The 14,557-nt window shown below is 40.2% G+C and overlaps 1 protein-coding gene across 3 annotated transcripts in view; it reads right to left on the minus strand.

Annotated features, from left to right (window-relative positions):
• BTBD7 (BTB domain containing 7) overlaps positions 1–14,557 on the minus strand; it is a 59,592-nt gene that overhangs the window by 15,066 nt on the left and 29,969 nt on the right. For 2 of the 3 annotated variants that reach the window (XM_087747560.1, XM_087747561.1), the window contains 5 exons: positions 4,961–5,169; positions 3,520–3,595; positions 1,101–1,261; positions 667–810; positions 322–435 (listed from right to left, as the gene is read on the minus strand). In XM_087747560.1, coding sequence (XP_087603686.1) covers positions 322–435; positions 667–810; positions 1,101–1,261; positions 3,520–3,595; positions 4,961–5,169 — 704 coding nt within the window. The remainder of the gene's footprint in view (positions 1–321; positions 436–666; positions 811–1,100; positions 1,262–3,519; positions 3,596–4,960; positions 5,170–14,557) is intronic. The other variant, XM_087747563.1, reaches the window with a different exon arrangement.

Here is a 14,557-nt window from a genome sequence, read left to right on the forward strand (position 1 = left end):
CCTGCCACCAAACATCACCATCAGAGACACTACAAGATCTTCAGTTTGACAGTCCTCATGCAAGATATTAAATAGGGAAGCTACTGCTTGAACGTGACACAAAGGACTTCAGTCAAGTTGGACACAAGATATTTATTCCATTTTGCGGAGGATCAAAAGAATTTTGGATACGTTCCGATTCAAACAAGAAGAAGAAATATCAGAGTCCTCTGCCTAGTGGAATAGCAGTTCTCCACCCAGCTCTGGTGGGAGCTGGGGAGCCTGAAAGACCTGGCACCAAGGTTGCTGACTAGCTGCAAACTGGGACTCTCAGGCTCTCACCTTGCCATCCGCCTGCCAGGTGGGCTGCCGAGGAGCTGGGCCGGCAAACTGGCTGGAAACCAGGGAGGTTTCCCTCAGAACGCTGCTTTGTTTCCGGTGGAATTTCATCAAGATCTGTCTCGCAAACATTTCAATTTCGACAAAAAAAAATTTTGTTGAAAATTTTCTGACCAGTTCTAGAGACTTGAGCCTGATGATCAATCTTGTAAGTCTTGTTAAATTGAAAATGTTAGTATTTTAGGCCAGTACATGCAAAGAGAGACAAAACATACCAAAATCTTTCCCTGTTTACAGAACCCCCTGATGACTCCAGATTAACAATACTCAAATGTTAATGATTATTACCTTGGCCTCCTCCACATATGGTGAGAACAGTCTTGGCCGCACATATATTCCAGCATTTTTTTGCCGCAGCCAGGCATTTGACTTTCCACCTTCTGATGTTGGTAGCATGTCTGAAGGAGGAGTACTAATCAGGCCTCTCTTCATCTTTAAGAATCAAGAAAGAGTTTCATGGTTTTTTAAATACAAATATGGGAAAAGCTTGCAAGAAATGCATTTCTTATACTGAATCCTTACACCGCTGATTTTTCTTTAGCCTTCTGATTGATTTGAAGTACACAAAATTTAACCAGAAAAGGAGTTATACACATTTTACTCTGAGTGGTAACATTTTAGGAGCTAATCCTCAAAAAAAAAAAAATACAATAACCTGAACACTGTGGAATCTGAAGTACAAAGAATCCAGAGATAATACTTGTATGAGATTACTGACTTACTGCGTCACTCAGTACTTCACTATTCATGGGTAAGATGTGCTCAATGCGGACAAAAGGCAAAAGTGGAGACAGGATCTCTCTCAGCTCCTCAATGTCAAGATCTCTCCTCTTCACACCTCTTTTGTTCACACTGTGAGCAGTACCACTCAGTAAATTAGGCTCTGTGGGAAGGAACAAAAAATAATAAGTTTACATCAACAAGTTTCAATGGGAAAGGAGGAGTTACAGGGCTTATGGAAAGTTACAGAAAAGGAAAGAAAATTCTACTTTAAAATCAAGAGTGCTTATCAGCATTGTTCCACAAAACTATTTCATACTTTAAAATCTGATATGAAGCATCAGCAGAGTCAGGTTCACTTCATACAAACACAGGTCACTTGGACAGCTCTCAGTTTCAAAGCATAAGCCAGGGAGAACACACAGTAGTAGTGTTTGGGGTAAACCTTTATAAAGCTCTGCCTCGAGCTGTGCTAGGAAAACTTTCATGCCTCACTGCTAGCAGTTTCCCCCAAAGGCTCTCTCCTGCAGCTACTATCCATTTCCCCAGCAGTTTTCAGAAACTTATCGTCTGCAAATTAAGGCCTGAAGAGACCAGTGGGATATATTACTCTAGCCTCACGTAAGCCACCCTAGTAACAGCTGTGTCAAGCCCATTCAAAATGCTGTCATGGTCACAGGATACCTATTTATGCCAGGAGTGGGTATCTTCCTAGAGACTGCAAGATGACAACATATGACACTCTCGGGTCATCCTCCCTCCCTCAGTTAACTACCTTAACCTATATTTTAGGTATTGTGCCCAACCTGACTTTGACTAACTTCACTCTTTGAGGAAACCTGTCAAACATACCCACCCTCCATTCAGTACAAGCAGCTCAAGTTTTGGCCACAGCCCATTACAATTTCTAATGCTTTCTGGTATTTGACAACACCACATATTCAGAGCTGCAAAATCAGGAGCATCACTGAGGAATTTAGACCAAATTACTAGACTAAATTTGGCCCTAATCTGACAGAACTTGGCGTAGCTCTTATTTCTGCTTTTGCTTATCATGTTATGTGATGACCCCAGGAAAGAGACACGAGTCGTTTACTTAAGGAACACCGCAGAGCGGGAAGCTGCACAGTTGCTCCAAATGAGCAGCTTCTCCCCCAGTCCAGGCCTGTTACTGGTTAACTGGCTTCACTACCTTCCACGTGCATTGAGACAAACACTTAGAAAGTCTTGTTTTGAAGACAGAAAGTCAATACTTGGGTCACTAAAAGCACATATTTTAACTGACTTTTTGTTGCACTTCGTGCAACATGTCCATGACAAAGCAGTTGTATTGCAAGCAGTAACAGTGGATTTCAAAACCACGGCCAGCCCTCCAAAGACAGTAGCCACACCAACACTGCTCTGTTTTCACACAGGCAAGTTCTTTCCTTCTGTTCCTCTCATTGTACTGTCTGATTGACACTTCGTGGTGGGGATGAACTACAAGCTACTTGCATTTGTTATTTGGGAAATACATATTTAACCTACTTCCCACACCCAACACATGTGAGATTGCCCTTGAAGTTACCACTGTAGCAATAATATGCATCTGAGCTAATAAAGATACATTTACATGTACTTCAGGAAAAACACTGATGCCACTTGATGGCTTGTTTCTCACTCCCACAGATTTCTGTGGGAGAAACGTACTCAAACTGAAGCGAAAAGTTGACACAGTAAACTAAAAATACGACTACTGTGAGAAGCCTGCATGAGCACAGAAAAGTAAAAGATACTGCAGGGTTTTTTTTATTTGATGAATTAATTACAAGAAAAAGAATTCTGAGACAACAGGAATCAACCAGACAAAAATCAGACAATCGTAGAGGTTGAAAGGACCTCTAGAAGTTTGGTCTGGCCACAGCCACCGCCCTCTCCCCACCCCTCCCCAGGCAGGGTAGAGCAGGTTGCCCACAACCACATCCAGTTGGGTTTTGAACACCTCCAAGGATGGAGACCCCATAACTGCTCTGGGTAACCTGTTCCGGTCTGACCATCTTCACAGTTTCTTGTGTTTCACCAGAACCTCCTGTATTTCAGTCAATGCCTCATTGCCTCTCATCCTGTCCTGGGTGCCAAGAGAAGAGTGTGGCTCTGTTTTCTTTGCTTCCTGCCATTAGGTATTTATAGACTTCGCTAAGATCCCCCCTAAGCCTTTTCTTCTTGAGGCTAAACAATCCCAGCTCCCTCAGAATGCCGGTGTCCTCATTTTTTAAAGAGCAAAAGATTTTTTTAAAAATAAAAAGGTGCATTCATTTAGTTTTGACCATACTATGAACAAAGTAGATTAAATTTCCTTAAGTTACAGAGTGCCTACAAAAAAGAACTTCCATACATTTTGGTTTATTTGGTTTAGTACTGTGTGGTTTAAAGGATCCTTACCTCGATCTGCTATTCTCTTCATCAACTGGTGTTCTCCCCATTTAATCAGATATTTAAGAATATCTTGTTCACTTGCCTGGTAGAAAGAGGAAGTCAGCAATTTGTATATGCTTAGTTTAATGTCACACACACACAAAAATCACATACGTAGGTCTTTTACAGCTATAAAGAAATACAGCTGTACCAAGAGCAAAGTAAGTATTTGTACTTTATGATCTGCTATATCACCTCCTCCAAATATTTTAAGGTAGTACTACTGGTATATCACCATCATGATTTCTAGATTTATGTCACTTTTTGAATCCCTAAGAAGAGGAAAAAAATTCTTTTCTATAGAAGGAAAAATTTTGCCTACCATGAAAGCTTACAGTTAAAGTTAATTAAAAGGGGCAGTTCCAGCACTGGGTGTTTGGATGTCTTGTTTAACATTACAAAATCAGCATCTGCACAGCCTGGAAAGCTATCAAAATAATCAAACCAACTAAATTATAATCTGGGTGAAGAGAAAGATTTTCAGTAGTACTATAAACAAAACTACTTTGCTTTGTTCATACCTAAGTACATGTGCTAATCACTCAACATTTTTAGAGGAAAAAAATCATGTACTGAAAAATTTAAATTTATCTACCTAATTTCCTAACAACCAGGGTTGGAAATTTAGTCATAATACACACTCTCATGGAAGGTCAACAGTACTGTCACTGTAATTCCTGAAGTGTCTAAACTGAACAAAAACTTTTTAAAAAACCACCACACTTTAAACAATCTCTAACACTTTATACTTTAAACAAAAAGGTATGATTGGGACGGATACAATAAAAAAAAAAAGTCATCTTTAAGCTATAAAAGGCTGATCAAAGATATCACTCCTGAAGAGAAATGGCAGCAAAAATCCACAAGCTTTCTATTAGTCAGTATGGTTTCCTATCCCTAAAACCCCACAATCACTGAAGGAAATTCACAAAACAAAAATTCTGCAATACTTGTCAGAAAAGGTATTTTTGTCTCCCCTAAAAAATAAATTAAGCCTTCTGAACAATTACTAGTTTATTAGCTCCCACTGCCCCCAACTAGGATGTACATTGTTACAGCAAAACTACTACCACCATATAATTTTTATAAAACACTTAAACATGCAAGGGAAATGTTAGGTTCAGAAATGCTTCGTTTAAAATAATTTGCAGCCGTTTCTAAACTATTATTAGGCTTCTAAGCAAGAGCATATACCAGCAGTTTGGGTTGTGCTACAAGCCAAGAACAATATAGTCTTCTTAATCACCACTTCAATTTCATTTTTTTACATATTATAAAAGAACATTTAGTGTGCACACAAACCCACTCTTGCCTACAATTCAAAATGAGCTACTCCAAAGCGCTTCTAGTAATGGTATAACATATCCTGCTTCAAGCAGGATCAGCTGTATTCTGCATTGCAGGTTACCTGTAAATAGTCGGACTGAATAGCTGTGAGCAGGTGGTCCTTGCTGAGTTCATAGAAGACATCTGAAGTCATGACCTGGGTAAACTCCTCACAGAGGAAATGTAGCGCTTGACGATGTACCCACTTGGAACCGTACGGCTGAGAGCTCCACTTCAGAATGGCAATTAAGGTGTCTAGTGAGATGCTCTCAGCAATAATATCTTCACAGCCTAGGAAACAAAAGCAAAAATCAATGTTGTTACAGAGGCACTTTGCTCCTGGAGGAATACTACATTTGGCTAAATCTGTAATATAAAGGGTTATATGACTCCCAGTGAGAGTAGAAGCAGAAGTGCCCTACAGATCAAGGTTGCAAACAGGGTTAAATTCTGACTAAAAGTATAATACTTTTAATTGTGGTTTAGAATTCCAACTGTACAGTCATTTACCTTTTAAAGGCACATGAAACATCATGTCTGCTGGCATGCCTGGACCAACAACTGGAAAGATAATTCAACCCTACTAGAACCTCCTTTGGTTAATACACATTATCCGTTTAACACATTTTAAAGTTGCAGATTTGAATCCGAGTCGCTATTGTTTTAAGCGGATTCACAGAAGCCTATAAACCGTAACAGAGGTGGGATTTTCATCCGTATCACTTTGCACGCGGGCCCTCCTGAGGCAGACCATGGAGAGGAGCCGAAACAAAAGCTGTGACACATGGCTGGTACTCAGCTACTCAGCACAGGGTGAGGGCAGCAAAGCATCATTTTCTGACTCACGGAGAAGGCAGAAAGCAGCGAGTTATTGCTCTAGGCCACCACCCTGGCCTCCCTTGTCAAGCAAGGCACGGAGGGTGCCAGGACAGGGAGCACCTCCGCCGATAGGGAAGCAGAAAGCAAAGCATCCATGAGGCAGGAATTCTGACTCGTGGTGAGTCTGCCACAGTTTCTTCCTACCCACTGCTGCATTGGGATTTACTCTTTCACAGAGTACCTGAATTCTGAAGAACAGACAGGGGATATTTAAGTCTCCTGAAGGGAGATGGAGCAGATTTGGAAGAAATGAGGGGAGACATACCGCGGGAGGGCTGAAAACATGGGTACTTGGGGCTACTGAATTAAGACATACAGTACCACAGTGTTGATCGCTTGAAGTCTCCAACAGCACTTTGCTGATTTCGTTTGTACATCTGGTTTACATATACACAGAATACTATTTCTATTTGTACTATAAAGATAGCAATTTAAAGGAAAAAATCCTATTCTAAAATTATACATTCCAGTCTGAACCCACTACAGCCACAAAATTACAGCTGTGCTTATACCCATGAGAGGTCCCCAGGCAGTTCAGAGCAGCAAGCTGACACTGCAATTATTTCACTTTTTATACATCATTTTTCATTCAGTTTCAAGGATTTTTAAAAAGTAAACTTTGACAGTTGTTTAGAGAACTGTATCTCATTACTGAGCTCTTTGACTAATCTGAGTAAGAAAAGTGTTTAGGCATGGTAATCTTAACATTTGTCAAGACAAAGATCAAAAAGGCTCTCCTGATGCTACATATTTTTGAACTGGTTGCACACATGCAAGACACACTAGCAGCAATTAATACCATTAATACAGTTAAAAGAAAACCTTACTTTTCTACATAGGCCAGCATACAGAATATAAGCATTGGCTCCATTTCTGTTGCAACTAATAAAGTGAAGTTATTAACGAGTAAGTAGTAACAAGCGAACATGCTACCTCAAGTAGAAACGTATCTGTCAAAGGAACTACTACTTAGGAGCAAAGTCACTACAAAGGGATACTTAAACAGTAAGGTAAAGAAGAAGGTACTAGGAAGCAACAGTTTAAACATGAGGCAGGTTATTAATTTACCTGTCCTATTAAACACACGTGTCTCCACTTAACACTATAAAAAAGCCAGCACGTTAATTATGAGAACAATATTCCGCCATTAAATTTTCTAAACTTAAGTATATAAAAAAATATGCAGTGAATATAATAAATACAGTCAATGCTCAATGAGAATGCTTGCAGCAAATTCCAGGAATACGTCTCAATGTATATGTAGTTTTGGAAACAATTTTTTTTTATTTTCTAAAGGAATTTATGAGAATAATGCCTGTCCCCCAATAGTAATAAATTTTACACCAGTTCACACTTCAAACACTTTCCTCAACCAGTACTTGGATGATTTGTTTTTCACTTGCTTGATTCACCTGAGAAAAGGAAGACCGGTATCAATGCAGGCACTGACAGAAGGGCTAGCAAAAGCACACACATTTCTGAACGATGCATTAAATGCAGAATTATGCTACTCATCCCAAGTTAGACTCTCCATTTGCTTTTGACAAAGGCATAAGCGTTGAGTCATGTTTCAATGCACCTGCTTTGTCCTTTACCATTACTGAAGTAATACGGCACTTCTCAGAGCTACCTATTACCATTAGGTTACATATTATTACTACTACTACAAGTAAGAACAGATGCCTTACTATAGATACTGGCCTCTAACCTGCATGGTTAAGACTAGCCTGAACTGAGCAGTGAACATCCAGCAAAAATTGGCTGGAGGCACCTGGAAGATCAGCCCGGTCATCACTGGCACAGACGAGAGCAGAGGATGAGAACTGCTCTGAAACACACTCCTTGGGTTTTGGTACAGGTTAGAGAAACTGCCCCCTCTAGATGGCGGAATTCCCCAGAAGCCTGAAGGAAAAACCTCACTCTGAATTCTTAAAAAATTCTGGTGAAGAATCTGAAAAACAGGTTTTAAAAAAAAGCCCAAAAACCTGCCTTAAAAAAAAAGCTCAAAATATTTCAGCATACATCAGAAATACGAGTCAATGAAGTCTGAAGCTTTCCACTTCAGTATCCATTTTTACTTACGCTTTTCCTTACATAGTTAATGGCTGACATTGTATTTAACTTTGTCACGTGAGTCCCTCTTATCTTCCCTTTTGGGGCTCAAAAAAGGAAAATGTTAAGTTAGCAGCAAACCTGGCATGGCGAATGAAAGCTAACCACGACTAGTTGCAGTATGCTTAAGAGATGAGTTTGCTTCCCTGAATAACAAACATGCTGTCGTTTGAAACAATTCTTCAGGGTCATCTGTAGTGTTGCAACTTGTGTTGCACTAAGTCTTTCCCTGCTAAATCCTAACACAACTTTTTGCGTGCAATTATTCCGTTTGCATGCAAGCTGACTTGAGCAGATGATTACACCCCCCTGATGTCTAAAGATGACACGTAAGGACTGCTCCATTTCAAAAGCAGTATGTAAACCCACTCACTGAAATCACTCACGAGGAAACTCAAACCATAAAGGCAAAGAGACTTATCTGAAAGTGAATGCCATTCATAGTATTTCATCTGACATTTAATTTTGAAACAATAAGGATACCTGCCCCCTGCAAAGACAGAAAACTGCATTTCCATGAGAAATGCAGTTCCAAAGATCTGAGCAACATTGATGTACAGAAACAGAGCATCAGCTCAGTCTCAATTCTTCTGTCAAGTCCAATTATTGCACAACTACCAGTAATGACATCGTGAAGTGAAAAGCTCATTTAGGATGCCTAGCAAATGAAACGGTCCTTTTCCCAAGTAATTTTAGCAATGTGTCAGAACTGTGGTATTATTAAAAGTATTTCTTCCAAAGTAAGCATGAGGTAATAATTAAAGTGTTTTCTGAACATCTAAATAAATCGGGGCAACCCAATTCTAGCTATGGAAGGAATCCAATTTCTTTTCTTCTTTGGCAGAAGGTTTTTCTGCTTTAACAATCAGCCACTTGGCAAAAAAGCAGTCATCTAATAGCTACAATATTGTTCTTCACAGTGGAATAGAGCGTTATTCTCCTATAAGTACAATTTTATAATATACAAGCAGCAATAGCCTTTCTAAGTTCTGTTTGCAGTGTCCCAAAGTGCTCTACCAGAAGCTTCTGTGACCATTAGTATCTTTCAGAGATTCAACTTGGAGTCTAAAGAAAGATGACTATCACTCATCATTTTGGACAAATGAGGCTATTCCATGCACTCCTTTTGCTGGATACCAATAGGTCCTGCCTACAAGCAAGTCCTTTCTGCTTCCCCAGTTGTCTCTCAAATGCAATTCCACAGCCCTTCCAAATAGAAATGCTTCAGCCTACGTTAGCATGCTAGCCGGTGGCTTGGGACCTTATCGAGACAGTTGACAGAGCTACTAAAGACAAATTACGGGCCTTCAACGGTCAGCAAAAGTGGAATTAAGCAAAAGTTTTTACTACAAAATCATTAGCTTGATTTAACTCATTCTGTGGTGGAGACCTTTCCCCTAAACTTATGCAAACCAGTGGAGCCAAGAAAAAAGTAATAAGAATTCATCTTGACACTGAACTGGAGTCTAGAAGCTATTCAATGTTTTCTTAAGTTTGTTGCATTAATGGAGACCATGCTGGCAATCAGGAACCATACTTTTTGAATTTGCTGGCATGTAGAGAGCAGTTCAGAGGCGTGACCTGTCTGGACTGCATCATGTTTGGAAGTTCCAGAGAGGCCCGTCTCACCCATGCACGAGCACCCTTGCTGCTCTAACCAAGCTTCTGACGGGAAGAGAAAGGGAAAAAAAGGAAGACAGCATTTGTTCAGCCTCTTTCCCACATCTTACAGACCCAGAGATGCAAATGTGTCCTGTACTTGCTAAGGATTGCTTAGAAGGCAGCCCACACTCACAGGCTGTGGGAGCAGTCACGGAAGCTAACCCCCTTGTTTAGCGGTTTTAAATCAGATTGTCATCTTCTCACACTCCATATCTCCTGCTCTTGTGTCACACTGGTGCTTGGGTGGCCACTCAATGAGCTAGTCAGCTAATTCCTGTCAATCCTGCTTCCAGCAACATTCGATCACAAATAGCACAAACCCTGCTGCCAGCATAAAGAACAGGAACAAGCAGACTAATGCAGGAGGCAGGGCAGCAGAACCACTTTTGACCGCCCATCAATCTGCGTCAGATTCGGGTGACCTCATACAACTTGAGACACATGGCAATAGCAGTTTAGGTTCTCCACAGCAGTAGGCAAAACATCAGTTACAAAAACAGTAAGAGCAAGTCAGAAGACTTATATAGTACAAACGGGAAACTACACCTTTTTAACTGGTTATCACGTAAGCAGCAACTGCAACAACCTCTACTTCCCTCTAACTGTATTGTGAACAAGGGATCTTGCTCAGCATCTGTCTTCTGGATGCAGGCTGACTTTCCCAGTTTATTAATATTTATTGTCTCCTGGAAGCACCATATTCTCTGTCTTAAAGGAATGCTACAGCTTTCTAGCTTCTTGAAGTTTTAGTTTTCTTTTCCACCTCCCCTCCAAATTGTTTGAAAAAAAAATCTTTAGAAGGAGATTAAGTTAACTATTAACTGATGCCAAGCCTGTAACTTGCAGGTGCATTATTTCCCACATTTTAGAACTCTGAAGCACACAAATTTCGGTTACACGAAGGTGCAAAACTACGTGAATGTTTTGCAGAAAAGAAAACGAGACCTAAATAGCACTGGAGATCAAGGAGGACTCAATGGGCATTAGTGGTCAAAGACTGCTGAAGTCTAGTGCTAAGTTCAGCAGCTCTTTTGAGCTATTTTTAATCCCTCTGCTGATTTTTCTAAGCTCAAAAATTTAAAACATTCATGTACTCCCATCCTTGAAAGGCTGAATTCAAAGTACATCTATTATAGCACTGTTGAAGTATACAGTATTATTTTTTGCTTTATTCAAATACAAAGCTGACGACTTTATAGCACTTCAGATTAACTGTTAAAGCAAAAATAAAATATGATCTGAAGGTTAGGCTGGGCAGCCTTTTGTGTTATGCTAACCATCCTTCCACAGTGAAAACTCAGTAAGTTATGTCGAATCCAACCCAGCATATTAGCCAACCATTTGAAATATTAAATTATGGAGCAGACAAAAACAATGCAATTTGTGTTATTTAAAAATATTTTCATTTATGATATGGCAGTTATAAAGCTGTTAAACATTCTAAGATATTAACAGCTGGATTTTTGAAGTTTTAAGTTTAGCCAGAAATGTAAGGTAACTATTACACGTGTAAAGTATTCAATATTTGTGGCAAAAGCTCTTTAATGTTTTCTCTCCCAAACAATGAAAATGAATTTACTCTTCTGCTCCTGTCACATGCAAAATGCAATTAATTTAGGAAGCCTGAAATCTGCATCTACATTTTTGGCTTCTTGCAGCCACCAGTTGATAACGGCCCTTGACTGGGCTTCAGCATTCCTTAAGAAGCACATTCAGCGGCAGTGTAGCTGGTCCAGCTTAAACAGAAAACAATTGTGGGTCAGAAACAAAAAGCTGCCAACTCAAGCATAACAAACCAGAGGGAAGAACTTAACATGGGAACAATGAATGGCTGAGGGAGGAAGAGCTAATGCTTAGAGGGACCAGCAATGTGCTCTCGCAGCCCAGAAAGCCAACCGTATCCTGGGCTACATCAAAAGAAGTGTGGCCAGCAGGGCGAGGGAAGTGATTCTGCCCCTCTACTCTGCTCTGGTGAGACCCCACCTGGAGTACTGCCTCCAGCTCTGGGGTCCTCAGTACAAGAAGGACGTAGGACTGTTGGAGAGGGTCCAGAGGAGGGCCACAAAAATGATCAGAGGTATGAAACACCTCTGCTATGAGGAAAGGCTGAAAGAGCTGGGGTCGTTCAGACTGGAGAAGAGAAGGCTCTGGGGAGACCTTATTGCAGCCTTTCAGTACTTAAAGGGGGCTTATAAGAAAGATGGGGACACTTTTTTTAGCAGGGCCAATAGCAATAGGACAAGGGGTAATGGTTTTAAACTAAAAGAGGGTAGATGCAGACTGGATATAAGGAAGAAATTTTCTACCATGAGGGTAGTGAAACACTGGAACGGGTTGCCCAGAGAGGTGGTGGATGCCCCATCCTTGGAAACATTCAAGGCCAGGCTGGATAGGGCTCTGAGCAACCCGATCTAGTTGTAGATGTCCCTGCTAATTGCAGGGGGGATGGACTAGGTGACCTTTAAAGGTCCCTTCCATCCCAAAGCATTCTATGGTTCTGTGACCGCCGCCAGCCATCACTGTTCAGTATTTAAGCCGTATACTTTCTAGAGCACAGGTGGCTGAAAAAAAAATCTGAAAACAGTGACCAGATCTGTTTCTCTGCAAACTATGACATTGCAAACAAATTTTATGTGCCCAGTTGCACAAATCAGTCAAATTCTTTATCCTTGCATACAACTCTGTCATGTGACTGCTCTAAGGAAGATCCTTCCCACCTCCTGCTTTCTCCAGTCTTTATAACATAAAACCTAAGCAATAATTTCAGGCTTGACAAGTGAATCATTGTAAGGAGATATAGGTCAAATTTATGTTAATATTTACTTAATCATACCGAATTTATTTTAAAGTTGTAAGTGCTAGACTAGTTCCTCTGAGCATTCCTACTGCACTGGTATATAACTGACACACTTGTTCTAATCTTCCCACAATACATTTCTGTGTATTTAATACTGCTGCTGTGGGCTTCCTGGCATTTCAGTATTTCAGTCCTGCTGAGATCAAGGGCACTTTTGATGTCACACAGAATCTGCCTGTAGATCAAAGGCTGTGCTATTGAATATGGCTTTTAAATAAAGTTTCTTACTTCTTATTCTTGTCAAGGGTAAAGTCAACACCTAATAATAAAATGAAAGCAAAAAGTTGAAATTAAGTTATTTTTTGTCAAATTTACTTCCTAAGACTTTTTGGAACCAGCAGGCAGAAAAGATTCCCATGCAAAAACTATTTCATAGGGTCCCAGTATCCAAAAACCTGCAACAGAAAAACATGTTGTACCACCACCTCAGTGAGGCTATTCGTAACAGTAAGCAACAAGGCCAAGATGCAGAAGAGGATTCATGTATTTAATATAGCTATCTAATAAAATTAAGATACCTGAAGTCAAACTTCTCTGCAACAGCGATGGATGTGGCAGCACGGTACGACTGGAAGGGGGGATTATTTTAACAACGCATGATGAACAGGACTAGGGAACTGATCTGGTTTTAATAACTGTGCTACAGAACAGGAAGGGATAAGTGATTTTAAATCTGATCTTTGGGAGTCAATGTGTTAAAACGATTGCACCAGTACAGTTGACAGAGAGCAGCAAGGTAGCATGAATACACAAAAGCAGGAGCAGAATGCAGAAATAAGCAGGCAGAGCACAGAAACCTTCCATTAAGGGATGTGCTTCAGCCTCCTGGAGAGGGCTCTAACCCTCACAGCCTCTGTGACAGCAGTGAAGAACTTCACTTTTTGGTAGTTAACAAATACTGCAGCACCCCTAATAGCAGTCTCTGTCTTATTAAGTACAAATGGGTTTCAGTATGATCAGCTTTATAGATGAGACATGCTTGCTGATTAGTTCATTTATTCAAATTAATTCATTCAAAGATCCAATTTGGTTTCTCTTGGAAGATAAGTGACAATCATCAGCTGAAACAGATCAAGCTGAAGGCAGAATAAATTCTAAATAAAGTGGTCTTGCTTTGCTTGGACAGTAAAGATTCATAGCATATACCAATACCATCACTGACTTCATCGTAGGGAAACCATCTATTAAAATACAACTGTCAGAAAAAGGAGTATCACTGTGCTAGCAATGGGAAGATTTCCATGGGAAGATTTCCATGGAAAGAGTCAAAGCTGAATCATCTGCTGAAATTGAAGAAAAACTACAGCATCTGGATACTTAGAAAGGTCCCTGAAGACAAATCAAACTAAAATCTGTTGAAAATAAAAACAGTTGATCAGAAGCTTTAAAATACATCAACTTCACTTCACACTCATTTACAAATACCCAGCCAAAACCGGGTAAGAGTGAGCAAAATCAGTTGGAAAGAGTATCCGGACTTACATATAATGAGTACAAAATATTTTCCAAGAAACCAGGGAGACAAGCTTCAGCAAGTTTGCAGTTGGCTAGCACGAGTGAACTGAATCAAAAAACTCAAGCCAGGGGGTGTGGAAATGTAGAGAAGAAACTTAAGACATTAGCTACTGCAAAAGCCAACTGATAGGATCGGTCAGAACTTGGGCAAAACCAGAGACCTGCAGTGCAACAGAGTAGAAAAGCGCTGTCAGAGGACCAAGCTAAGAGGTATCACGAGAGATCTCTCTCAGTTGGAGACCACTGCCTGCTCAGTGGTCTCCAACACGTACACGATGCTGTCTCTTCTAGCATCGCTCTGCGTAACATCTAAAAGTCAGATGTTTGAGTGACAGCTTCCAGCACAGAAGTATGCTAGCTATGAAATCAGGGAATCGGAGGGACATGAAATGAAGATCTTTCATCTACCTCGTGTTAAGTATTAAAATAAGGGAGGACAAGGTGCTATGGTTAAGTGCCAAAACAAGAATGGTGGTCACTACTAAAGTGCCTACTTTAAGTGATCTATTAGTCAAATGCAGGTGCATAGTTTTCCCTGATCAAATAAGCTTCCTTTTTAATTTTGATTATAAGATTATACCAGAACAATTCTTCAGTGTCTGTACAGTACCAATGACCTAAACATGAACTCAGCAAATTAAGTATAGAACTATT

The sequence above is a fragment of the Nipponia nippon genome, unplaced genomic scaffold, assembly GCF_047370975.1.
Source record: "Nipponia nippon isolate SJK-2023a ecotype South Korea unplaced genomic scaffold, ASM4737097v1 scaffold_11, whole genome shotgun sequence".
Taxonomy (NCBI): Eukaryota; Metazoa; Chordata; class Aves; order Pelecaniformes; family Threskiornithidae; genus Nipponia; species Nipponia nippon.